The sequence below is a fragment of the Urocampus carinirostris genome, chromosome 12, assembly GCF_059441175.1.
Source record: "Urocampus carinirostris isolate Australia breed hairy pipefish chromosome 12, RoL_Ucar_1.0, whole genome shotgun sequence".
NCBI classification, from domain to species: domain Eukaryota; kingdom Metazoa; phylum Chordata; class Actinopteri; order Syngnathiformes; family Syngnathidae; genus Urocampus; species Urocampus carinirostris.
This window is the reverse complement of record NC_142360.1, coordinates 26804792-26832583: the sequence shown is the minus strand read 5'-3', so window position 1 is coordinate 26832583 and position 27792 is coordinate 26804792. Positions and strand designations below refer to the sequence as shown.

Below are 27792 nucleotides of genomic sequence, written 5' to 3'. Positions count from 1 at the left end.
CTAATTAACTCGAAACACCTTGCGAGGGTTTCCTGAGCCTTAAAAACACTCAGCTTGGTTCAGTAAACTAAATCACTGCTGATCTGACTGCTGTCCAGAGGACCATCATTGATACCCTCCATCAGGAGGGTAAGACACAAAAAGAAATTTCTCAAAGAGCAGGCTGTTCACAGAGTGCAGTTTCAAAGCATATCCACAAAAAGTCTGTTGGAAGGGAAAAATGTGGCCGGAAACGCTGCACAACCAAGAGAGATGACCGCAGCCTTAACAAAATTGTGAAGAAGAGCCGCTTCCAGAATTTGAGGGAGCTTCAAAGACAGTGGGCTGAAGCTGGAGTCCAGGTATCAAAAGCCACAGTTCACAGACGTGTCCGGGAAATGGGCTACAATAGCCATATTCCCATGGTCAAGCCACTTCTGAACTCAAGACAACGGAAGAAGCGTCTGACTTGGGCTATGGAGAAGAAGCACTGGACAGTTGCAGAGTTGTCCAAAGTCCTCTTTTCAGACGAAAGCAAGTTTTGCATTTCATTTGGAAGTCAAGGCGCCAGAGTCTGGAGAAAGGCTGGAGAAGAGCAAAATCCAAGTTGCTTGAAATCCAGTGTGAAGTTCCCACAGTCAGCAATGGTTTGGGGAGCCATGTCAGCTGCTGGTGTTGGTCCACTGTGTTTCATCAAGTCCAGAGTAAATGCAACTGTGTACCAAGAGATTTTAGAGCACTACATGCTTCCATCTGCTGAAAAGCTCTATGGAGATGAGGATTTCATTTTCCAGCATGATCTGGCACCTGCCCACAGTGCCAAAACCACCAGTAACTGGTGCACTGACCATGGCATCACTGTCCTTGATTGGCCTGCTAATTCCCCTGACCTGAACCCCATCGAGAATTTGTGGGGTATAGTTAAGAAGAAGATGAAAGACACCAGACCTACAAATGCAAATGAGCTGAAGGCCGCTATCGAAGCATCCTGGGCATCAATAACACCTCAGCAATGCCACAGGCTGATTGCCTCCATGCCACGCCGGATTGATGCAGTAATCCGTGCAAAAGGATTCCCAACCAAGTACTGAGTGCATCAATGGACATTTTCAAATGTTTGATTTAGTTTTGCTGTTATAAAATTATTTTTTTTACTTGGTCTGAGGAAGTATTCTAATATTTTGAGATAGGATTTTTGAGTTTTTTTCAGCTGTAAGCCAAAATCAGCAATATTCAAATAATAAAAGGCTTGAAATAGTTCAGTTGATGTGTAATGAATCCAGAATGTATGACATTTTTGTTTTTTTAATTGCATTACAGAAAATAAAGAACTTTATCACAATATTCTAATTTTCTGAGACAGTCCAGTATGTATATAGGATCAGTTTGTAGCTGATGCGATGCTGAATAGGAAGCCAGTGTAGCTGTTGGAGAATGGGGGTGATGTGCTGCTGGGAAGATGTTTTTGTGATGATGCGAGCAGAGGCGTTTTGAACCAGCTGAATTTTATGGAGGGACTTTTGAGGAAGGCCGAAGAGGAGAGCATTGCAGTAGTCAAGGTGGGATGTGACAAGACTGTGGACGAGAATAGCAGTGGTGCGGGGGGTGAGGGAAGGGCGGAGTCTGGTAATATTGCGGAGGTGGAAATAAGCAGTGCGGGTGATGGTGTTGATATGTGAGTGGAAGGTAAGCATGCTATCCAGGATGACACCCAGACTCTTGACCTGGGGGGAGGGGGACACTAAGGAGCTGTCGATGTTGAGAGAGAAATTGTTTACTTTGGATAAAGTGGATTTGGTGCCAAGAAGGAGGAATTCTGTTTTATTGGCATTTAATTTAAGAAAGTTTGTTGTGAACCATGTTTTGAGTTCGGAAAGGCAAGAGGTGAGGGAGGTGGGAGTATGGAGTTTGGTTTGCAGGAGAGCCGAGGTAGTATTTACTAGTATTTGTTTATCAAAAACCAACTTGTATTTTATAGCTAGCATCTGCAGCCCAGCTGTTCTTCTGTTCTCCTGTCAGGGTTAAACATAGACTATAAAAAGATCAAATAATTACATAAGAAATTTCAAGCATATTTGTCACATGTTACAGATTTAACGATCATTTTAGAAAAGAATCTCCTTTTCTTTAAATGCTAGAATAAATACCAAAGCGGGGGTCTCCAATGTGACCCATAAGATCTGCTGAGGTCCTTGTGGACCTGTTCTGAAAATAGCTCACCAATGCCGGGTCATTGTGATTTTCTAGTAAAATGTTTTGTCTTTGTAATTTACTGAGTCTGTTTAACCCTTCTTCTAATAATTCACCTGGTAATAACAATGTAACAACATAGTAATAACTGTTGGTTGTTATATAAGAAAAGGCATATCAAACTGGGTTATCTTTGCACTAATCAGTAACAAAAAGTAACTCTTGGGTTGAAAAAGGTTGGGGAATGTTCAACAAGGATTTTTCCGTTGTTGAACCTTCGAGAACAGGGGTCTCAAACTCGCTGCCAGGGGGCAATTGCAGTCTCCAGGATGATAGTTTAAGGGCTCTGTCTTAATATAAAAGTTACCAGGACATTGTGCATTATTTTCCCACTAGATGTCACTGTATTTTGCTTAAAGCACAACGGAAGAAAACAAAATATGGTGACTCAAAATGACCGAAACGGACCTTATCACTTTTTAAAAGAAGAGAAATAAGAAAATAAAAAAGAATATCTAAAAAGGGGAGGAAATGGAAAATTAAAAAATTAAAAAAAGAAAAAAGACAAAAAATGAAACTGAAAAAAGGAAAAGAAAAATAGAAATAACAAATGAAAAAGAGATAATTGAAATTCTTTTGCTTTTAGCTTTTTCTCTTAAATTCATATCTTTTCTTTTTTCTTTAGTTTTCTCCATTTTGTTTTTTCTCTGCTTCTTTTTCTTCTTCTTTTCTATTTTATATTACTTCAAAAAATGTATTTTTCCCTTCTCATTGTCTTTCTTTGAGGATGGCTCGATAAAAATTGGAAGCTGAAAGGGTGCTTTTTGCTCATTTTTAATATCTGTAGTTTTTAGACTTCCTTGGAAAACACTGTCTCTTTAAGAACAGCGGAATCTTCTTATCAGTGCTGCTTTTGTGGAAAACCCCATTTGGCCCAATCTCACCCGGACCCTAGCTTCAGTGGCCCCTAACTCAACTCAGTTTGAGACCCGTACCCTAGATTATTCTAGCCAGGTAATTGGGATGCTAAAGTTCCTGTAGTTGATTTGGTTGTTGTAGTCAGTCTTGAACTACTCTCTTTTCAATGTCAATACTGATCTCGTGTTTGGATTTTGTGAAATAGGTTTAATTTCCATTTTGATTCCCGTTTTATTGTGGTAGGCCTTGTAGCTCAGTGGTTAGAGCACTGGTCTTGTAAACCAGGGGTCATGAGTTCAATTCTCATCAGGGCCTTTTTAATATAATTTGTAATCTAAACTCTACTTTAACCCTTGGATGCATGACCAACCAGTACATACATAATTCCATGAGTGCGTTTGAAAATTTGAAGGAAGAAAGATAAAAATATTAATAGCATCATCTCACAAACATGTTTCATGAGGAATACGCGGACTATGAAAATATTCCAACTTCTTTTTTAATTGTTAAATATTTTGAGGAATAACAACGGATGGGGTAATTTTTTAACCCACTTATGCATCCGAGGGATAAGAGAATGTTCAATTGGGAGTTATCTGTTTACGCGAGTTCTAAAAATCGTGCGGCATTGTGATTTTGTTGTAAAAAAAAATTTTTTTAGTGGTTGACTGAGTCTATTTAAAGGTAATTCCAATAATTAATCTTGTAATAATATATATACGATGTCAATAAACATAATGTCATGATTACTGATCCGGGGCACCTGCGGCTGCCTCGTTAGCGCCGACAGCCCTGGTCGCTGATTGGCTCCCTGCCACTTTTTAAACCCCCCGGCTCCCCGTTACCCGTGTCAGGTCGTTGCGAACCGATGCTCCCAGCTAGGCAAGCTCACACTTTCAGACATTTTTCCTGCCCTGTTTTCCTCTGCCTGATACCCGTTGCCGACCTGTTTCTGGACCCGATTCTGCCCTGTTCTGCCATCCAGACATCCGACTTGTTTTGCCCCGCTACCTGCCTGGCACCTGTTGCCGACCTCGTTTCCGAACTTGATACCCCCCTGCTCTCCCGTCCCAGCTAACGACTAGTATTTTATCTCGCTTTTATCGTTGCCGGCGACTTTAATTGGGCATGTTAAAGGACTGTACTTCCCAAATCCATTCAATACGTGGACTGAGCAATTAGGGAAAAAAACACTGGACCGTGTGTACAGTAAGATCAAACATCTAGTTGGATCCGCCCATCTCTGTCTGTCCCTCACCCCCTCATTCACCCCCCCCCCCCCCCCCTCCAGAGGAAAACAAAGCCTATACAACAAGGACAGTACAAACATCTTCTTTGTTCCTTTATCTCTTTGTTTTCCTTATCTTCACTGTAAAATGTGGGCCTGGAGTGCCACGTCCAATTTCGTTGTCACAATATATCCCATGTCGTAACAATGACAATAAAGGTATATTCTATTCTATTCTATTCTATTCCTGCAAATCTACAATCATCCTCGCTCGACACGGAAGTGCCACTTCCGCGTTTCCAGCCACCTGCTACCTTTGTCCATCAACCATCTGATCGTGGAAGCAAGCCCTACTCTCCCTCTTTATCAATAAAACTGAGTAAACGAACGCTACAGGGTCCTGTGTCTGTTTCTGGTCCATGACACATAGATAGATAGATAGATGTCTAGATAGATAGATAGATAGATAGATGTCTAGATAGATAGATAGATAGATAGATAGATAGATAGATAGATAGATAGATAGATAGATAGATAGATAGATAGATAGATAGATAGATAGATAGATAGATAGATAGATAGATAGATAGATAGATAGATAGATAGATAGATAGATAGATAGATAGATAGATGGATGGATGGATAGGTGAGTGGTTGGATGGATGGATGGATGGATAGATAGATAGATAGATAGATAGATAGATAGATAGATAGATAGATAGATAGATAGATAGATAGATAGATAGATAGATAGATAGATAGATAGATAGATAGATAGATAGATAGATAGATATGGATGGATGGATGGGTGGGTGGTTGGATGGATGGATAGATAGATAGATAGATAGATAGATAGATAGATAGATAGATAGATAGATAGATAGATAGATAGATAGATAGATAGATGGATAGATAGATAGATAGATAGATAGATAGATAGATAGATAGATAGATAGATAGATAGATAGATAGATGGATGGATAGATAGATAGATAGATAGATAGATAGATAGATAGATAGATAGATAGATAGATAGATAGATAGATAGATAGATAGATAGATAGATAGATAGATAGATAGATAGATAGATGGATGGATGGATGAATAGATGCTTTACTCATCCCCGAAGGGAAATTCACATTTCCAGCATAAAGACATAAAGACGATTCAATTAAAAATCCTCGACGGAATAAACAAGCGATAGCCGAGGCGTGAAAGCTACCTTTACATTACTGAAGATAACTATAAAGCAGATAGAGCTGCCAGCTCACTCACGTCTGTGAGCATAAAGAAGGTGAAGTTTACATCTAGCTTAAGTGCTCCGTGTGTTCTTTTAAGGCCAACTGCAGACAGAGAACCCTCAACGATTCTCCTCGCTGTAAACACAAGTCACATTGTCCAAATACTCGACAGGAACAGAGTCACAGCAGGTTCATTTTGCTGACGCGGCTCAGTTCCACATGTGACCATTTACAGTCATCTCGATTTTCTCATCTCATCTCATCAGCTGCACCGCTTATCCTCAGTAGGGTCGCAGGGGTGCTGGAGCCCATCCCAGAAATCATCGGGCAGTGGGCAGGGGACACCCTGAACTGGTTGCCAGCCAATCGCAGGGCACACGGGAACAGACAACTCACTCGCTCATTCGCACCTAGGGACAATTTGGACCGGCCAATCCACCTGAAATGCATGTTTTTGGAGGTTGTGGGAGGAAACCGGAGTGCCCGGAGGAAACCCACGGGGAGAACATACAAACTCCGCACAGGAAGTCGAGCTGGATTTGAACCCACGCAGGAAGTTCTCATGGCATGAACTGTGCCGCACATGCGCTAACCACTGCGCCGCCGTGCTGCCCATCTCGATTTTATTTCCCATATTTGTTTGAGTAATATTTAAAACTGTACCCCTGCATGTACAGTATATCTGAAGTAATGTTGCAGTGTCCTAAGGTTTTTAATTAATTATGTTTTAGATTCTTATTTTGGTGATGACATTTACACTTTTTTGGAATTTAAAATAGCATCCAAGCTCTGACACAGGGGGCATTTGTGGCCTTCGGGATGATAGCTTGAGGCCCGCTGCCTTGATAAGAAACTTAAAGAGACACAAATTTTACTAAACACCTCCCCCTCATTTTATTTTATTGATTGGATTGTATTAACATTTTTTTTTCTTTTTCTTTTATTTATTTCTTTTATTTTTTTCTGTTGTTTCTTCTGTTATTTGTGGGTGTCTCATCTCATCTCATTAGCTGCACCGCTTATCCTCAGTAGGGTTGCGGGAGTGCTGGAGCCCATCCCAGCAATCATCGGGCAGTGGGCAGGGGACACCCTGAACTGGTTGCCAGCCAATCGCAGGGCTATTTATGGGTGTGTTAAGTGTATATGTTTTGTGTTTTGGTTGATGTATGATGGTGGAATCAAACCTCTGTCAAAATTTGTGTGAGAAATAAAAAGTTATAAAAAAAAAGGGACAATGTGAATTATTTGCCCACTAGCTGTATTTCACTACTAGTTTTCTGTCGTGCAAAAGAAAACAAGTGCTAACATTCACAAATATACTCAAAGTGATCATTGAGCACTTTTTTTCTTCTACTTTTTTGTCCAGCCTTTTGCGATGAAAGGAATAAAGGAAAGAAAAGACAAAAAAACTATGAAAAATGAAAGAAAAACGAAGGAAGGAAGGAAATAACTAAAATGGAAAAAGAAAATAAATAGAGAAGAGAAAAAGAAAAAAGGGGGAGAAAAACGAAAAGAATGAAAACAAAATAAAAGATAATAAAAAAGAAAGAAAACAGAAAAGAGAAGAAAAAAGGAAAAAAAAAACAGAAAAAGAGAAAAGAAGAAAAAAGTTTTTTGGGGGGTACCCGTCGAAGCAAGACGGCGGACAATCGTGTCATCTCCCTTTAGGTGAGGATCATCTTGTGTAAAATAAATAGAAATATCTCCACCTACAAGGTAGTCCAAAATTAATCACTTCTATATCATAGTTCATGTAATTATCTAATCTTTTTTTATTCAAATGAATGACATTTTTTACCACAAGGAGGCACTGAATCATCCACACTGTCTCTTTAAGTGCAGCCGTAGTTGATTATGGATTGATTTATTACTCATTCGTTGATTTTAATATGAATTCTTAATATTATTTTTAGATCTTATTTGGTGTCAGGAATTTAGAAATGTAAAAAAAAAGATGTTTGAAAAAAAAAGAGTGGAAAGTTTTATCTACTCACCCCCAGGACAGGAACCATACTCAAGAAGAGGGATTGCATTTAATAACAAAGGAAAGCACCAAGTGGCAAACAAACATAAACCAAGAGGTGTACACACCACAAAATCTAAATGGTCTGCCTCTCCCAAAGCACTTCACACTTTTCCCTTTGACACACTAACTAACCGATAGTAGCAACTACCTGCTTATTGGGGGCATTATGGATTCAGTGTCTTGCCCAAGGACACTTCGATACATACCACGAAGGAGCCAGGAATCGACCCGGCGACCTCTTGATCACAAGACGAGCGCTCTACCTCCTGAGCTGAGCTGAGATGCTTATGTATTGATTTCCCTTTAAAGGGATGTGTATTATTTAACGCCTCCGGGTGATAAAAAACATGTAATTTGTTCAATAAAACAATACTGATTCAAGAGAATAAGGAAAATACATGAATTATCATGTAAACAAGTATCTTTAAAATGCTCCTAGGTTGATAAATGTATAGTTACTGTATATGAGTGTCACACAGAAGGAGCAGACATGATTGTCCACCATTTTGCTGCTACAGGTACCCCCATAGACCATAAAACATGTGTAAGGCTGGCCAGAAAATTAGAAGAAAAATTGTGCAGTGTGTTCACTCTATAGTTTGTATTCTTACATGTGCTTTGTAGCACTTGTTTTTGGTTGCACTACACCAGGGAGCACCAGGTAGCTAAGAAAAACCTGAGTAGCCCGCAGACACGTTCTGAAAATAGATTACCAGTGCTGGATCATTGCGATTCTCTAGAAAATGATTTTTTTAGTGGTTGATTGAATCTATTTAACCCCACTTCCTACTTCGCTCTCTTTCTCCCTTTCTCTCTTTCTCGCTTTCTTTCTTTCTCCACTTCTTTCTTCCTCCGCTTCTTTCTTTCTCCCTCTCTTTTTCTCTTGTTTTCCCTTCTCTCTATCTCTCTCTTTCATTTTCTCCCTCTTTATTTTTCTTTACTTTTTCTATTCTTGCTTACTCTCTTTCTTTCTTTCTTTCTTTCTTTCTTTCTTTCTTTCATTCTTTCTTTCTCTTGTGATCTTTTGCTTTGTTTCACTCTTTCATTTTTTCATTTTCCTTCTTTCTTACCCCCCCTCTCTCTCTCTTTCCCTTATCTCTTTCTCTTTATCTCTCTCTCTCTTTCTTTATTATCTTTTTTTTCTCTCTCTTTTTTCTACTTCCAATAGATTATCTGGTAATAACATAGTAACCTTTTTGCTAATAAGTAGCAAAGAGTAGCTCTCCGCTTAAAAAGGGTGGGAGACCCCTGCACTAGACAATGCAGTGGTTAAATATCACACAGTGCCCCTTTGAAAATGGCATTGCAAATAAATAAATTAACAAGCACAATTGGCCGGTCCAAATTGTCCCTAGGTGTGAATGAGCGAATGAGTTGTCTGTCCCTGTGTGCCCTGCAATTGGCTGGCAACCAGTTCAGGGTGTCCCCTGCCCACTGCCCGCAGATGGCTGGGATGGGCTCCAGCCCCCCCGCGACCCTAATGAGGATAAGCGGTACGGCTAATGAGATGAGATGAGATTGCTAAACAATAGATATATCAATAGAAATGACTCCCATCTTTGAAATAAGGATGATTGCTAAATTATTATTTACCTAAATATATAAAAGCGGCGCTGCCACGAGCGGCTGCCTTTTCCAGCAGCTGCCCAATTGTTTTATTGTCTGCTCCTATCTTCGGTGTTTTTTCTTCCCGTTTTGACAACTACACTATGGATTACTTCTATCCTATGGACATGGGTTTTAACGCACAAGAAATGCGTGTATTTCAACTCCTTGCCCTGAGGAATTCTCGTGCCGGCGTGATGAAGAGGCCCATGGTGGAAGAAAAGCCGAAGCTAGCGAAGCGGCTAGCGGCGTTATAAGTCTTCGGTACCATCCGTAATCATGGTAAATGCGAACTCACGACCAAATAAGATCATCGAGTGCTTTTTGAAAACATCGAAGCGCACAGGGAGCGCAGTTGCTGTGTTTTGCGGAAACGTGGCTCACGTTTAGCATTCCGGACGCTAACGTGTAGCCACCCGGAGCCACCTGGAGAAATCCGGCTTCAACGTCGCTAAACAGAGACATGAAAGCCGGGGGGAATCGGAGAGGAGGCGGACTTGCACGAGGTGGTGTATCCCTGGATTTTCACAAAGAAAAGATTTCCATCTGCCGCAGGAATGTCGAACTTTTGGACTGGCGTGACGTCATCCACTCCGCTACAAGCACCCTCGGGCATCATGTTAATCTGTTAATAAACAACGGGGTAGACTGCTGGAAGTGTGAATTTCCCTACGGGGATGAATAAAGTATATATCTATCTATCTATCTATCTAAAAAAACGGGAAAGATTTAAAAAAAATCTTAACAGTGCAACTGTGACATAATGAAGTGAACTCAAATAATAATTTACAATTATTATTTTTATTTGGATTTCCGTTGTTTTCTTTGGGGGGCTGAGCAAATGTAAACAAGATGATAAAATATAGTGATTCATGCGTTTATTATCATTATTTGCAGATGACAATTGGCCAAGATGCTTGGCTGTGGATTTTCCTTTGAGTAAGGAAAGAATGTGACTTTGCAGACCTTAGTACAAATATAATTCATCTTATGTTTCCCAGCCAAGCCTCGTTGACATGCAGCCAAAACCAGGGCGCGGATAAGAGTGACGTCATCTGTACGTGATAACCAAATGAACCGGAAAAGAGGAAAGCATAGCAACTTTTCTCATCCAATCATAATTACTCTTGGGAATTTTGCTTCTTTTTAGAGAAGCGGCATTTTCGGCTGTTTTTAATGATATTTGATCGATAACAATGAAATATGCACCAAATTAATTGATTGTGAAAGTGTATTACGATCCTATACTATACGGTACCAGCCTTTTTTTATATATACGGTGATCCTTTACCTCAATTAAACTTTCAAATTGTTTATATTACGCAAAAGACAGAGAGATTACACCAGTCACGAGTGCCTTCAAGAGTAAGAGGGATGAAAAGACAGAAAATGAGAAAGAGAGAGAGAAAAAGAAAGGAGAGAGAAAAGCGAGGGGGAAGAAAAGACAAAAAGAGAAAGACAGAGGGGGAAAGAAAAGGAAAAAGAGAGAGGAAGACAGTGGAGAGATAGAGAGAGAAAAAGAATATGAGAGAGAGAGAGAGAGAGAGAGAGAGAGAAAGAGAGAGAGAAAGGGAGGATGGAAAAGGTGAGAGAAAGAGAGAGAGAAAAATAAGAGAGAAAATACAGAAAAGAAAGAGGGGGAAAATATAGAGAGACAAGATACAAAAAGAGAGAAAATGAGAGAGAATAGAAAAGAGAGAGAAAGAATGAGCAAGATAGAGAGGAAGAGGGAAAAAGAGAAAGAGATAGAAAAAGACACAGGGGAAGAGAGAAAAGGAGAAAGAGAGATAGAGAACGACAAAAAAGAAAGAAAACGAGAGAAAGGGAGAGAGAAAGAGCAAAAGAAGAGAGAATAAATAGGAATGAGAAACAGAGAAAAATATAGGGAGACAAGGAGAGAAGGGGTGAGACAAAGACATAAAGGATATGAAATAAGAAAGAGAGAGAGAGGGGGGAGAGAGGGGTAGAGAAAAAGAGAAAGAGAGATACAGGAAGAGAGAAAAAGAAAGAGAATGAGAGAAACACAGAGAGAGAGAGAGAGAAACATAGAGAGAGGGGATGGAGAAAGCGAGAGATCGAGAGAAAGAGAAAGGGAGAGGGATAAAAAGAGAGAAAAGAGAGAGGGAGAAAGGGTAGAGAGTAAAAAAGGAAAGAGTGAGAGAGAAACGATGAGCAAGGGAAAGAGAAAGCAAGAGATAGAGAGAGAAAGGATGCAAAATAAATAAAGAGAGAGAGAGAGAGAGAGAGAGAGAGAGAGAGAGAGAGAGAGAGAGAGAGAGAGAGAGAGAGAGAGAGAGAGAGAGAGAGAGAGAGAGAGAGAGAGAGAGAGAGAGAGAGAGAGAGAGAGAGAGAGAGAGTTGCTGAGGAATCGCCTCTCGCACTCTCGTCGTTCGCTCGAAAGATCCCGCTAATAGATCCGTACCGTTCGTTAACGACCCACCCCTAAACTGCGGAACGGGAGGCAGCCCCCCAAAGAGTGCGTAAAGACGCATCAACATGTGCGTCGCTTTCCCTCCCAGGCTCTCAAGTTCTCCAACAAGCCCCGACAATAACATCAAAATCATGTTGCTCTCAAACACGAGCTTCTTGTGGCATTCCCTCTCCAGAACTCTCAACTCGACGACCTCTTCTGCCCCCGCAAACGGAACTTTGCTGCCACGCACCTGGAATCACGGAGGAATGCTTTTACCCATTTTAATGTTCGCCGGGGGCGCCATCGGAAATCTCATCGCCATCGCGGTGCTCTCTGCGTCGAGACAGAAGCGCAAAAGTTCTGCTTTCTACACGCTGGTTTGCGGCCTGGCGGTAACTGACCTGCTGGGCACTTGTCTGGCCAGTCCACTCACCATCGCCAACTACTTGGACCCGCAGGTAAGATTCCAACCTTCCTCTTGAGGTAGGGTCGCTAAACGACCCGTTTTGGATCTTAAATGCATAAAAAACTGCATACATTTGTTTATCGAATCAACGCTTCTCAACATCAAAACAAAAAACTGTCATTACGTTATAAAATACCAGGGTTGGGTAGGGTTACTTTAACTGGATTACTTTCAATTACTTTTGGAGTACTCCAATACCAAATATGCTAATGAAAGACAAAAGAAACTAAATATGAATAAAATGATGACTCACAACACGTGGTAAGCTTTCTCTCCTGGCTTTGATCTCTTTGATCTCCGGCAAAACGAACCTAAAATGCGACAGAAACAAAATGAAAATAAATCCAAACAGCTTGCCAACATTATTTTTTGCTGTTCCATGTATTCCGTTACTCCCCAAGCCTGCACAAAATTAAGTAATTTTATTCATATTTAGTTTATTTTGTCTTTTACTAGCATATTTGGTATTAGAGTAATCCAAAAGTAATTGAAAGTAATCCAGTTAAAGTAACCCTACCCAACCCTGTAAAATGCTCACATTTGTAATTAACCCAGTTTCGACCCGGTTATAAAAACAAGATTATAAAACACTTGACTACCGCCAAAACTGAAATCATAAGTAGACTGTTATCCTCTCTCCCACTCCTGCGTACTTTTGGGGGTCCCCCGGTTTTTGCGGCTAATGGGGTCCAGAACCACCCGCGAAAGGGGAAAATCCGCACCTTCACAAAAAACCCCAAAGGGTTTTAAAATGACCCCCAACTGACGTCATTACTGATTGAGAGTATACGACTTTGACAACAAAAAAAAAATAGATCTACAAATAATAACACGGGCAGCACGGCGGCGCAGTGGTTAGCGCGTGTGAGGCACAGTTCTAAGTTCTTGGGAACCTCCTGTGTGGGTTCAAATCCAGCTACCAGACTTCCTGTGTGGAGTTTGTATGTTCTCCCCGTGCTTGCGTGGGTTTCCTCCGGGCACTCCGGTTTCCTCCCACATTCCAAAGACATGCATTTCAGGTGGATTGGCTGGTCCAAATTGTCCCTAGGTGTGAATGAGTGAGCGAGTTGTCTGTCCCTGTGTGCCCTGTGATTGGCTGGCAACCAGTTCAGGGTGTCCCCTGCCCACTGCCCGATGATTGCTGGAATGGGCTCCAGCACCCCCGAGACCCTACTGAGGATAAGCGGTGCAGCTAATGAGATGAGAAATAATAACACACCACACATTATAGCAGTTAAATGAATGGTTTTACAGTGTTTCCCATAGGATTTTAGGAGTCCATACCGGTCAGCCTGTACGTTTTTGCCGTACAAAGTACGTTTATTATGCATTTTAAGACATTTACAAAGTACAAGAAAATCTGTACGGAAAAACGCAAATTCGTCAATTATGAGTACCATCCGGTATACACCGACTATCACCAAACGGCAAATCAATCAATTCAAAGGAGTTCGCCGCGGAAGCCTCTATCTCGGTATCGTTTTTTCAGTGCAAACGAAGCGAGCGGTTTGATGCTACTGTGCGCATGCGTCTGCCGCCTGGGGATTTCCCATCATGCTTCATGTTTCCCATAGGATTTTAAGAGACTGTGGTGGGAAGGTCTCTGACCCTCAGGGTAGGGTTTGCGTGCACATTTTCAAGCCTCGTTTATCTCTTTAGGGTATTTTGAGACCACTGAATGTAATATAAATTGCTGTATATGAACATAACAGGTTGGTATCATCCTTAAGAGCACACAAAGGCATATCAGGAATATCTCATCTCATCATTAGCTGCACCGCTTATCCTCAGTAGGGTCGCGGTGGTGCTGGAGCATCGGGCAGTGGGCAGGGGACACCCTGAACTGGTTGCCAGCAGGGCACACAGGGACAGACAACTCACTCGCTCAGTCACACCTAGGGACAATTTGGACCGGCCAATCCACCTGAAATGCATGTTTTTGGAATGTGGGAGGAAACCGGAGTGCCCAGAGGAAACCCACGCAAGCACGGGGAGAACATACAAACTCCGCACAGGAAGTCCGGTAGCTGGATTTGAACCCACACAGGAGGTTCATTGTTCATTTTATCTCTGAAAAGTGATGGAACTCGCATGCTCAAAAATCTATGGGTCCCCAAAATTTTGTGTTATCGAGGTTGAAATCGTAAATCGGCAACAAATATATAATATAGATCTATATTTTCTTTCAGTTTTAATCATCGAATTATTAATTCATTTTCTGCATCAAATTAAAGTTGGTAATATACCGATTAAAGGGATAACCACAAACCTGTCTTTTTTTTATTTTCTCCTTTTATACTTTACTTTTTTTTCTTATCTTCTTTATACGACATAATTCGTAATATCAATCATCAAAGCAAGTGAGCCGTTTGAGAGCCGGCTCTTTTTAATGAGTTGAGCCGAAAAAGCCGGTTCTCTAAAAAAAGACGGACTTCCTTTCACTACACAACGAGATCTCGTTGGCGGAGTTCGGCGTGCAGACGAAAACTCGAACCGCGAGACCAAAACAACATCTGCCGGATCTGCGTGACGAAAGGTTTGGAGTGCAGTAAATCTTTGTTAAAAAAAAGTAATCGGGTAATAATGACAATTTTGTGGTAAAAAGGTTGCGTCCCGGGGACGCACGTTGATTTGTGACTATGCGTCCCCAGCAAAAATGATGCGTCGCGGGTAAACGAGAACACTGGGGGTTCCCAAGACATTAGAACTGTGCTGCGCACGCGCTAACCACTGCGCCGCCGTGCTGCCCACATATCAGGAATATTTTAAACTTCAATTTAACACAGGTGACGCCAACTTTCAGCAGGCTTTATGAGAGCTTGATAATGATCAAGGTGATTGGAATCACCTGTATTGGAGCAGAGAAAGCTCCAAAACATGCAGGACGTACAGCTCTTCCAGAACCGGGTTAGCCACCCCTGCTCTATAGATATAAATAAATTGAAGTTTAACTTACTCTTAGAAGATGAGCTTCAAGAGTTAAGCAACTTCCTTCTCCGTGGTTAAAAAGTGGGCGAAAAAAAACGTTCTGACCATTTTCTCAACCCCATCAAGCTTTCTTATTCCACTTTCATATCAAAAGAAACGACTCGCCTCTTCTTTACACTTTACACCAACCATATTGAATGAATGCACGAGATATTAAACAAAAGAAATGTTAAAGTTCTTAGCGCGCTGGAGATACAGTGTGGAATGTTTACATACGAATTAGGAAGAGGAAGCCGGATGGATGCTGGGTGATCTCTCACAGCAACACATGCCGGTAGTGGCAGAAAAGAAACACTACAGTAATGTCCTGTACTCGGAAAAAGGTGCACACGATACAAAATCAAACTTACAGCAATGTCCGGATCTTTTTCGACATCGCGAAAAAAATGATCGTATTTACCGTTTTTTGTAAGTAAGTCGGATGGTCGTAAATAGGGAAGCGTCTGTATACAGTAGTTTACAATTTCTGAGATTTTTTTCTTTCTCACCCTTTCCCCCCTTTCTCTCTAACAACAATATAATGCCGGATTCAGGAAACATCCATTAAAGCAAAGACGTTTTATTTTATTTTTTTGATTTATTTTTTTAGAGACCGAAATTTTATTCAATCAAACCTCCTAAGCTGCTCTCGAGACAAAAACGGATTTTCAGTGGATTTTATTCATGTCTAATGACTTTGAAAGAATTTATTAAATAGTATTAATGCCAGAGCCTAGGTTCCACTTCAACCAATTTACCACTTTAAACTTGTTTCCCTCTTGCATTTAATTAAAGAGACAGTGTCTAATATTTAGTCGTACCAAAAAAATTTGCATTCATGATAAAAAATGTTTTTGAATACTCTGCAAAAATACATGAATTATCATACCGATGTAATTTAAAAAAATACATAGGTCGAGAAATTTGTATTTCTTTTACATAGTTGAATAAATATCTAGTGGTTGCCGCCAAGTTTGTCTGGCCTCTGTTTGTCTTCTTTTTTCTGTCTGGTTTAATTGGCATTGGTGTTAAATAACAGTCCCATAGTGGTCAAATGTTACACACTAGGGGTTTAAGATCGTTGAGGTTCATTATGACTGTCATGTTTTTCTAAAATAATGGTTTCTAAACAATGTGCAAGCAGAGTTCTTTAGTCAAAATGTCACAAAATACTGCAAATGAAAAGTTTGCAGATGTATAGTCCTTTTCCGCAGTGAGCACATTCAAGAGATAACGGAGCAGTAGGAAAGAGTGCGTGTGCATAGCTTCGCCTATTCCTACTGCGCACCATATCAAATTGCTCTGGGTGCTTTGCTGTCATTTTGGGGTGTTTGAAGTTTGCTCTGTGGGTTTTCATCATAAAGTATCAACAGTGAACAAACTTCTGCTGGACTAAAGTGGTACAAGAAGTCTCAGCGTTACAAAGGGATTGTGTGCACGCTTGATTGATACTTAGTGGCTTATATATCACAGGGTACAACAAATCGATGATCTAATAAGTTGCCAAGGCTTTAAATAATAAATGTTGTCGCAGTCCTAATTTCGTTACAAAAGACAGGCTTTCATTTGTTATCATAAATCACCTCTCTTCCCCCTGAGTCCTCACAAATAAAGTAGGAATCAAATCAAGTTGATGGGTCGGACTCGGGCTTTAATACCATCAGTCCTAAGTCTTTCCAACTCTGGATCTTATCTCTTCAGGTGCTCCAAGGCGGCTCCCTATGCGACTTCCAGTCGTTCCTGTTACTCTTTTTCGGCTTGACCGGCCTGAGCATCATTTGCGCCATGGCCGCGGAGCGCTACCTGGCCATCTGCCGCCCCTACTGCTACCGGCGCTGGGGAGTGGACCGCCGCTTTGCGCAAACGGTCCTGACGTCCATGTACGCCGCCAACGTCTTCTTCTGCTGCCTGCCGGTGACGGGCGCGGTGAGGAGCAGCCTGCAACCCTCCCTGACCTGGTGCTTCATCGACCTGAGGACGCCCGAGCCGGTGGCCGCCGCGTACTCGGTGCTGTACGGCGCGGCGAGCGTGCTGCTCATCGTCGGCACGGCCGCCTTCAACGTGGCGGCGTGCGGCGCGTTGTTACTGATGCGCCGCAGGAGCAGCAGCACGACGACGGAGAGCGTCCGCGGCAGCGTACGTAACAGGTGGAAGGCGCTGTCCTCCGCCGCCGAGATCCAGAACATGACCGTGCTGGTGATGACGTCACTTGTGGTGGTGGCCTGCTCGGCTCCTCTCGTGGTAAGCGCTAGGACGGGGGTGGGCAAACGGTTTGCGTGTGCGGTGCTTGAAATCCCTAAAAGTGCTTGAATTTGAATGCTGTTGAATACTTGCGTTTTGAGTGAAGTGCTATAAAATGCTTGAAATGGTTGACATTGCCATGTTTCTTGGCAGCTAGTATTATTTCCATATGTATCCCAGGGAATAATCTTAGCCCATTTTCTTTAGGCTGGTTAGCTGTAGAGAATATTGGAACATGTATAAGGATTTCAAGCACTTGTACGGACCGTGTTTATTACCAAATATTGCCTAAGAGTCATAAACAGGCAAATATACTGTCAGGAAACGGACCGGGAAGCAGGAAGTCGGAACTCATATGCGTAGACGATCTGTCACTTTAATTAGGAAATAAAAGTTGTCCAACACACAAACGGACCAAGGACAAAACAAAACAGGTTCAAAGGTAATCAAAATTACAAACTCGGCATTACTCAGAACAAACAGGCATGAACAGGTTTTCAACATCGTAAAGCAACGGTCTGGCAACGGGCAGTCCCAAAAGGAGCGTTTAAGTACTCCACAAGCAATCAGTTCAATGCGTCTCAGCCGGTGTCAAGGGGCGGGGCTAGCTGGATGCCACGACAACCGTGCAGGACATGACAAATACCTTCGGTGCTGTTCAAAATAATAGCTGTGCAATGTGACTAACCAGAATATCTCAGGTTTTAATATGTTTTTATTGTTGCATGCCAAACAAGTAACAAGTAGGTGCAATAGATTTTCAGAAAACAAGACCCAACAATCATTGTAGGCACGCTCTGTTGTAGTGTCTGCTGTTGACTGTACAAACTCAAAACTATTTTGTATTTCCAAAAAAAGGTAGGATTTAACAATCCTAATATTTAGTTGCATGACCACAGTTTTTTTTATAACTGTTTCACGTCTGTGTGGCATAGGCAGGGTTGGGTAGGGTTACTTTAACTTGATTACTTTCAATTACTTTTGGATTACTCCAATACCAAATATGCTAATAAAAGACAAAAGAAACTAAATATGAATACAATTATGACTCACAACACGTGGTAAGCTTTCTCTCCTGGCTTTGATCTCTATGATCTGCGGCAAAACTAACATAAAATGCGACAGAAACAAAATGAAAAGAAATCCAAACAGCTTGCCAACATCATTTTTGCCGTTCCATGTATTCCGTTACTCCCCAAGCCTGCACAAAATGCAGTCATTGTATTCATATTTAGTTTCTTTTGTCTTTTATTAGCATATTTTGGTATTGGAGTAATCCAAAAGTAATTGAAAGTAATCCAGTTAAAGTAACCCTACCCAACCCTGGGCATAGGTTCAACCGACATGTGGCTCCTTTTCAGTTGTTATTTCACTCCATGATTGCTTAACAAAATTCCACAATTCATTTACATTTCATGGTTTTGCTTCACAAACTGCATTTTTTGCACACCTTCTCGATTGGATTGAGATCTGGGGACTGGGATGGGAACTCCATACACATTGATTTTTTTGGTTTGGAACAAAGACTCTCCCCGTTTACCTGACGTGTTTGGGGGCATTGTCATTTTGAAACACCCATTTCAAGGGCATGTCCTATTCAGCATAAGGCAACATAACCTCTTTAAGTATCCTGACATACTCGAACAGATTCATGATCGCTGGTATGTGATAAATGGGCCCACTTACAAGTAACTGCAGACTGTGTTTGATCATCCTGAAGCTGATCATTGGCTGAGACTTTGCTATTCTGATTATTCTCCAGTTGATGTTAATAGTTGTCTTACGTTGTCTTCCACGTGTCTCTGTTTTTTTTTTACTAATTTTGAGGCATTGGAGATCATTTCAGCTAAAAAAACGATCTATTTTTTTTGCACCTCTTTATAGGTTCTACCTTCTCTAATCAACTTTCTAATCAAATAATGCCGTTCTTTGTTGTGCTGGCTTTAACATCCTTAAATAGGCGCCACCTGATTCACACCTGAATCATACCTGTTTTTGTTTTTTTTCTTTCCCATTATTGATGAACTCAGAGATTGGTTGCCACACTGCTTTTTTTTTTAACACACCCCTTTGAACTATTTGTCCGATTGCACAGCCTTAGGAGCGTGCCTTCTATGAATGCTGGGTCTTGTTTGTTTTCTGAGAATCTACTGCACCTACTGGTAACTTGTGCAGGGTTGGGTAGGGTTACTTTAACTTGATTACTTTCAATTACTTTTGGATTACTCCAATACTAAATTTGCTAATAAAAGACAAAATAAACTAAATATGAATAAAATTACTAAATTTTATGCAGGCTTGGGGAGTAATGGAATACATGGAACGGCAAAAATGATGTTGGCAAACTGTTTGGATTTATTTTCATTTTGTTTCTGTCGCATTTTATGTTAGTTTTGCCGGAGATCAAAGCCAGGAGAGAAAGCTTACCACATGTTGTGAGTCATCATTTTATTCATATTTAGTTTATTTTGTCTTTTATTAGTATATTCTAAAAGTAATTGAAAGTAATCAAGTTAAAGTAACCCTACCCAACGCTGCTTGTTCAGCATGTAACAAAAAATATACTAAAGCCTGAGATGTACTGGTTACTCACATTGCACTGCTATTATTTGAACAGCACTGTACTTACAGATCTACAAACATACTGCACATCTAGGCCTCTCTGCCTCTTGTGCCATATCAATGAATGAACCAGCAGACCTTAATCCAGGGGTGGGCAATTAATTTTTATCAGGGGCCGCATGAGAAACCTGAATTGTGTCAGAGGGCCACACACTTTCTTTCATTGTAAAATGCTCAAATTAAATATTTTGAATAGCTGATGCTGATAATCAGAAGAATATAGCACTCTGTAAATATTTATATTAGGCTATGTGAAATTGTCGTGTATTGGTTAAATAAGAAAAACAATCATTGAACCAGTGCAATTTATTTTTAACTTGTTAATTTCCACAAACAATAACTTTTAATGTTCTTCACCTCATGTCACCTCTTCAGTGAGAATAATCCAGTCTGTTCTGGGCTTGAACAAGAGCATTGAAATCCGGCGGAATGTCTGAAGTGGCTATGCGAAGGACAGCTGAGAGGTGGTCATCAGTCATGGAGGATCTATGTGTGGATTTATTAAACTTCATAACTGAGAATGTCTGTTCACAACGATAGGTAGATCCAAAGAGGACTAGGATTCTCTGAGCATGCTTCCTCAGGTGTGGAAAGTTCTCCTCTTTGAGGGAGGAGTAAAAATCCAGCAGTGAGACTGACTTGAAGTGATCTGCCAGAAGTGTGTCAGACTGCAGATCTATGAGTTCCATCTGAACTTACTTGGCGCATCATCCACACTGCATTTGAAGGGAGAAGAGACCATGTGCATTTCACTCTCAAGAGTTTTGAAATCTTGAAATCGCCTTGAAAACTCTGCATGCAATGTTTCTAACATGGTTGAGTACTTTTGGAGGTGATCGCCTGATCTTTTGGCTTCCTTAAGTGTTGGCAAGAAGGTCAGAATGTTGTCCTTCACTTGGCTTGAGAGAAGCTGCAGTTTTCTCATAAAAGCCTTCACTGCACTGTACATCTCATGCACAAAAAGGCCCTTGCTCTGCAGTTTGACATTAAGTTCGTTCATTAGTGCAGTCACATCCACAGTGAATCCGAGGTCTGCCAACCAGTCTTCATCTGAAAGTTCTGAGACGTCATGACCTTTCTGAACACAGAACTCCTGAATCTGGTCTCTCAGGTCCCAGACACTTTTCAGAATTTTGCCAAGGCTGAGCCACCTAACAGTGCAGTAATAGCTTATGTCACCATGTTCAGCCTCATTTTCCTCCAACAAAGCAACAAACTGTCTGTGATTTAAAGCTCTCGCTCTGATGAAGTTAACTATTTTAGTGACAGAATCAACAACATGTTTCATTTTTAACACTGTCTTACACAACACTTCCTGATGTATGATACAATGCAAAAATGTCAATTTCTGATCAGGGTTCATTTCTGTCACTTTATCCTGCATTCTCTTTAAAAGTCCAATATTTTTCCCGACAAGATTTGGACAACCATCTGTTGTCACACCTGCAAGCTTGTCCCATTTCAGTCCTAACATGTCCATACATGCATTTACCTCTCTGAACAAGTCATTACCTGTGGTTGTCCCTTTTATTGACTGCATGGCTGCCAACTCCTCCGTGATTTGAAAGTCTGCGGTTATCCCACGTAAGAAGATGAGCAGCTGGGCGGTGTCACGTATATCGCAGCTCTCATCCAAAGCCAGAGAAAAAAAGTCAAAGTCGGCCGCTCTTTTCTTCAACTGAAGCTCTAAATTTCCCGCGATGTCCTCAATCCGCCTCGTTACAGTGCGTCGGGAGAGTGAAACGTTCTCAAACGCGCCCTTTTTTTCTGGGCATATCAGCTCAGCAGAGTCCAATAAACACTCCTTAATGAACTCTCCGTCGGAAAATGCCTTACTTTTTCTGGCGATTTTATGAGAAATTACATAACTTGTCCTGACGGCTGCATCTCTGGAAGTGTGAAGTTTAGTGAAAAAACCTTGTTGGGTTTGTAGTTTTGCTAGCAATGCATCAGACTTTCTTGCACGCTCTTCACCAGACAGGTTTCTGTATTCATCTTCATGCTTGGTCGTGTAGTGGCGACTCAAATTATATTCTTTAAACACAGCAACCTGTGTACCACAGACTAAGCACACTGCTTTACCTTTAATTTCTGTAAAGAAATATTTGGCAGTCCATGTCTTGTTGAAAACACGGCATTCGTTATCAACTTTTCTTTTCTTGGGGTGTGCCGACATCTTGAAGGGTACCCTGGCGAACAGTATCACCTTCACTCACTCAAGTGTATACGCGCGTGAAGGCGCTACGTCTATGACCTGTATATGTAGTCAAAATAAAATTTCAAAATAAAAGTTTATTTTTTTTTTTATGGTGTATAATTGGTCCTACGCGGGCCGGACAGGGACGTACAAAGGGCCGGATGTGGCCCGCGGGCCGTAATTTGCCCAGGTCTGCCTTAATCGTATCTAGGAAGCGAACAATGGAAAACGACATTTGATAATTTTGGGGGGACAACAAGTCTATGAGAGAATACAGACTTCTGTATCTTTCTAGCCAACACCAATTTACAAATAACTCTGTAGAACTTCCTAAAAGCATGACGAGGAAGAGAGTCATGAACAAACAAACGCCATTGTTCTTTACTTTAGGCAGCCATTTTATTGTTTACATCCTCCTTTAAACTCTAAACTGGAGGAATTCAAGATGAAGAATCTAAACTTTTTCCACTAACTCAAACGCAAAATCAATCAGAAAATGACATCTTATTTTTCTTTCAGGTCCGCGTCTTCGCCAACCGTCTCATGCTGAAAGTAGACCCTGAAGCAGACCTGGCGGCCATCCGGATCGCGTCCGTTAACCCCATCTTGGACCCCTGGATCTACATCCTTCTCCGGCGCTCTCTGTTTCGACGAATATCAAGCCGGTCTCGACGCCGTCAAAATTGTGGCGATAGCACCTTGCCCAGGCAAGGACGTCGTTTTTTTTGCAAACGGACCAAAGACAGACTAGAGTTCAGTCACATAATGCACTCTGGTATTGGGACTTCCTGAAACCTGCGCGAGAATGTTCTTCATTCCAGAGACCAACGGGGTTTTTTGCACACAGAAACATTTGTAGTTTGCACTTTTTGTAGGGGCCATATGACTTCAAGTTCTTCCAATCGATACGATCTGTCTTAACCACTCAAGCAACTTTCCCTGCTCTTTACGTCCTGGACCGAACCTACCAGCTTTTAGCCATTTGGAACGCTCTAGATGAGATTCGCAAGAGCCTAATTTTATCTCCGAGCCATATGTACTCATGAAAAGAGCCATCTCTGGCTTGCGAGCCATAGGTTTTTCTGATGTTAATGGTGCACAAGTCAAAAGAATGGACCACAGTGGGGTATAAGGGCTAGGTTCACCCTGCAAAGCTTAATGCTCAATTCTGTTTGTTTTTTTTGTTAAATCCGATGTTTTGTGAGATTGTTCACATTTGCAATGAAATATGACTTGTATGTGATCTCCTGTGTGAACGCCTCAAGTGTCCCGCATGCGCAGAAGAGAACACGTGACGTGAGCAATGCGCTCAGTGTTTGCGGAAGAACTCATGGATGTATATGGCAGAGCGTATCTAGCGATTTTAAAGTCATTCTGCTTCCAGAGGCAGCACATGTACAACTTTGTCATTTTAAGTTTATTTCTCTGCCTCGTTGGATGCGGAATAACTATTTGAAATTCCATTTTAACCAATCCAGACACAGATCCTCTGAATAGCACACAAAAAATATAAAAGAAGTAAAAGAAAAAGGTCAGCGGTCTCTAAGATTGAAAAATTGAATGCGCACTTTGCTTCAGAGCAATCGATATCTTCAAAATGATAACTTTTCTGCTTTTTTTTACATACAGTACTTTCTCTTTTTTTTCTTAACTAAATTATCAGCCAACACCTATAGAGCTTGTTTCGTGTTTGTAAACACGTGTGACATTATTGAAGCTGCGCGTGCATTGTTGAAGCAGAATGGTAGAATTCATGTCAGTTTATAGCAGCCAATTGATGAGAAAAAGGTCCTCAATCATTGACAGGATAAGATTATAATAGCACAAGTATGTGTGAGCAACATGATAGAAACTTTATTTTAGCCATCAAACTAAAAAAAACCCTTCTTTTAACTGCTGCATGAATTCTCTGGAAAAATATAAAAATTGGCCTTAAGTGCTTAAATTTGGCCATGAAAAAGGTGTACTAACTAACTACTCAAATTTGACAGGGGCACCAGCTTTTCTACAATATATCTAAATACTGACTTTATCCGTGACTTATGTAATCAATAAGGCTATGAGTGACTCCAAATATCTATTAGTAGTATTGGTACCTTATTTGGTTGAAAAACTACCCTTTTGAATGTTATTTTTACTGGCACAGTTGATTACTCTAAGCTGAAGATGGTTGTCATTCACTGTGAGCATTACACTGGAGAAGAATTGTGAAAAAAGACCATAAGTACAGTTCACTCCAGTATTGTATTTATTATTTAACATTTAAAAATAGTATTTTTTTCCCCCCCATCAGAAGCAGACAACTCCCCGTAGCCGCTCTGCTGTACATATTTGTACCATGACATCCATAAATAAAAATCTATAAACATTGAATGAGTGAAAACTCACAAATATATGAATCATCCAAGTTTTACAAAGCAACCAATCCCTTATTGACAAGTACTGTACATCCCAGTAACGTTCTTATTTGCCAAACAATTGTTCGCTAAATTCAAACATACAAACAAACCACAAGTCGGGGTGTCTGTATGACTTAATTACAATAACACACCCGAAACAAAAGAATCCTACAAATTTATGAAATTGTACACTGCGATACGCAATTCAGATTGTGTCATCACATTGCTGGCTCCATCAATCTTCACATTAAAACTTACAATCTACAAGTGGCTTGCAGGATATATAAATGAAGCGCTAATAAACAAAATGCACTACAGGCCTTTCGTTAGTGTTTCTTTGCTTATATTAAAGTGGACTTAATCCTAAAAACAGAAACTCTCAGTCCAAACACGCCTTTTTTGGGTTTAAAGTAAATCACTCAAGGAGAAATCTCCACCTGTTCTTATACAAGGTAGCATCACAGTTGCTCAGGCTTCAGTTAATGACCAATCATATGCCTGCTTCAGTACCTCACTGGTACCCAAGCCATGGTCCGCCTCCACATTTGTCCAAAAATCTAAAAATGAACTTAACGTTCTGGATACAGACATTTGGTGCTAGGAGGACTCAAACCGGAGTTGCACTGGTGAAAGCATCAAACTCTTACCCCAGGATTAGCAATGATATAGATGACATGTGAAAATGCATTAAGTTTTTAACCATCATCACACTATCTCTAGCCATGGTACCAGAGACTAATGTTAATTTTGTTGTACATTTCACGTCTTACAATGACTTTGAATCTGTCATAATGCTTAGAAGAATATAATTTATGATCATTGTAACATGTGAAGCACACTGCGAAATCAACATTTATCTCTGGTACTGTGACTAGTGTGATAAGATGAAATCTACTGGCTTTTTGCAAGACTGGTGGTCCAGTCAGCTGAAAACTAGATAGATAGATTATTCATTCCCGTAGGGAAATTCACACTTCCAGCAGTATCCTTGTGTTGAAAAATTTCCTAAGCAGCCTGGTAGGGCACGGCTTAAAGGTCAAACGTATAATGCAATTTCTGACATGTTTGAATGTTTAATAAAATGTATAGGGCATCCATCACTATATTAAACGGAAAAAGAGGAGAGGAGATAGATTAAAAATATGAGAAGACGAGTGGGGGGATATCAGAGTGGATGTTGCTTAACTATTATCTTACGAAAACAAGATCATTCAAAAGGCTGTGTTTGGACTTATGGGGACCCACAAAACAAAATATCAGACATTTTCAGGGTTGACTTCCGCAATAAATGTTACTACAGTATTGTAATGGGTGGGCAAACATAAATCCACATAATGCACGCATGTTAATGCCCACCTCAAAAGGGTTTTGCTTGACAGTCTATCGTACATTTGACCAAATCATTCTTTAAGGGACAGTGTATGATTTAGCGCCTTTTAGTGGTAAAGAAAAACATTCGTTTTCAAACTGTATTGATTGAAGTAATACCCATAAAATATCTTATCAACATGCATTTTTAGGTCACAAAAATGTCATTTACTTTACATAGCATGAGCCTTGCCTAGAGGGAGCCGTCTAATGTGTGGGAAAATACCATAGTGCCTTGAAATAAATATTTAACTTTTATTCCCTTTGTTATGTAAATTAAGCCAGGTTAAGAATACTACCACTGGTTGTACTACTACCAATACGTATTTATATTTAATACGTACTACCAATACGTATTTATAAAGATTATACAAATATATGTATAAATACTCAACATAGGAGGGAGCTTCCACTCTCACTCAAATAATATACACGGTCCCTTTAAACTTAAAGGGACACTGTGTGATTTTTGGCCACGAGCTGTCGCAATTGTGTCTAGTGCAACCGTGAGCGGCACAGTTCTGAGGTCATGAGATCGAACCTTCCTGTGTGGAGTTTGCATGTTCTCCCCATGCTTGTGTGGGTTTCACTCTGGTTTCTTCCCACATTACAGAAATATGCCGGTCAGGGTAATTGGCCGGTTCAAATTGTCCCCAGGTGTGAATGAGCGAGCAAGTTGTCTGTCTCTGTGCCCTGCAATTGGCTGGCAACCAGTTCAGGGTGTCCCCTGCCCACTGCCCAAAGATAGCTGGGATGGGCTCCAGCACCCCCGTGACCCTACTGAGGATAATGGATAGATGGAGCCGAAAATAAGCGCTACAAACAAGTAAAAAAACAAACTACAGGGACTCAGGCGACCAAGTCAGACTATTTTCTTTCTCATTTATTGCCCAGCCTTTCATCAGATTATTTTTTTCATTAGGGTACCCTAAGCAAGATGGTGGACAATGATGTCTGCTCCCTTTGTATGAGGCTCATGTTATGTAAAATAAATGAAAAATTCAGTTTTTTTTAAGGCACGCTTAAATGATCGTTCATGTATTTTTGTCTTATTAATGAAATACATTTTTAAATGAATTGCGTTTTTTTACCACTAATAGGCACTAAACATACACAATATCCCTTTCAAATTTTTGCTATTTGAAGGGTATTTCTATTATTCTAAAAATCCCATTTAATTCAGTCACTCGGTAGCAGACGATCACATTTGGTAAACTGAACAGAAGAACACTACCGAGAACACTTTTACCACTTTGGAGAGGCATGATTTTTCTTCAGATTGACACAAACGTAAATACAAAATTTAGAGAGCGAAAATATACTCCTGTTGAGGCTAATAAAATACAGTAGAAAATCGCAGAGCACATGTGATATTGCTCGGAATCGATCGTAAAATAAATACATGATAATCTATTACAAGGGTTAGTGACACCATAATTCTGTGTAATCTCGTTCTGCTCCATTGGCAGTTCCATTTGTAATTTGTATTTTGTTGCACAAACCAAACCTTGGTTTATTTTGCGCCGATCCAGTGTCTAATGGTGTCGAACGTGAGAGGCCATTTTACCTCTCACAAGAACATTTTGCTCTATTAATATGTGCAAACTAGAATGTTAACAAAAATACGACAGCGCAACTTTGGTTGAGGCTAACAGTAGAGAGGACATCGCCCCCTGCAGGAAAAGCGTTGCTGACAGACGAATAAACATCGCGTATCGATAAGCAAATGACGAGATCTCGCTTCAAACCCAGCTTCGATATTCCGTCCCTTAGATAAGGAACAAGCGAGAGTCCTTGTACTTTAAAGCCATGTTTTTGACCAGGAAGCTATGTTTTGTGAATTAAACTTGTCCCCCCCAAAAACATAATTTGTTGCATTAGCGGAAAAGAAAAGCGGTCACCAACTATTCCTGGTATATGAAATAGTCTCAC

The 27792-nt window shown here is 40.7% G+C and overlaps 1 protein-coding gene and 1 non-coding gene across 2 annotated transcripts; both read left to right on the top strand.

The window, feature by feature from the left end:
- Positions 1-3329: 3329 nt before the first annotated feature.
- Positions 3330-3402, top strand: trnat-ugu (transfer RNA threonine (anticodon UGU)). Its single transcript has one exon. It is a non-coding gene; the product is annotated as a tRNA-Thr (tRNA).
- Positions 3403-11656: 8254 nt separating this feature from the next.
- Positions 11657-23336, top strand: LOC148355358 (prostaglandin E2 receptor EP4 subtype-like). The gene is made up of 3 exons (XM_088350197.1): positions 11657-12058; positions 16735-17274; positions 22613-23336. Exons 1-3 carry the CDS (start codon positions 11684-11686, stop codon positions 22883-22885), a joined length of 1188 nt encoding a protein of 395 aa, XP_088206323.1. The 5' UTR covers positions 11657-11683; the 3' UTR covers positions 22886-23336.
- Positions 23337-27792: the final 4456 nt, after the last annotated feature.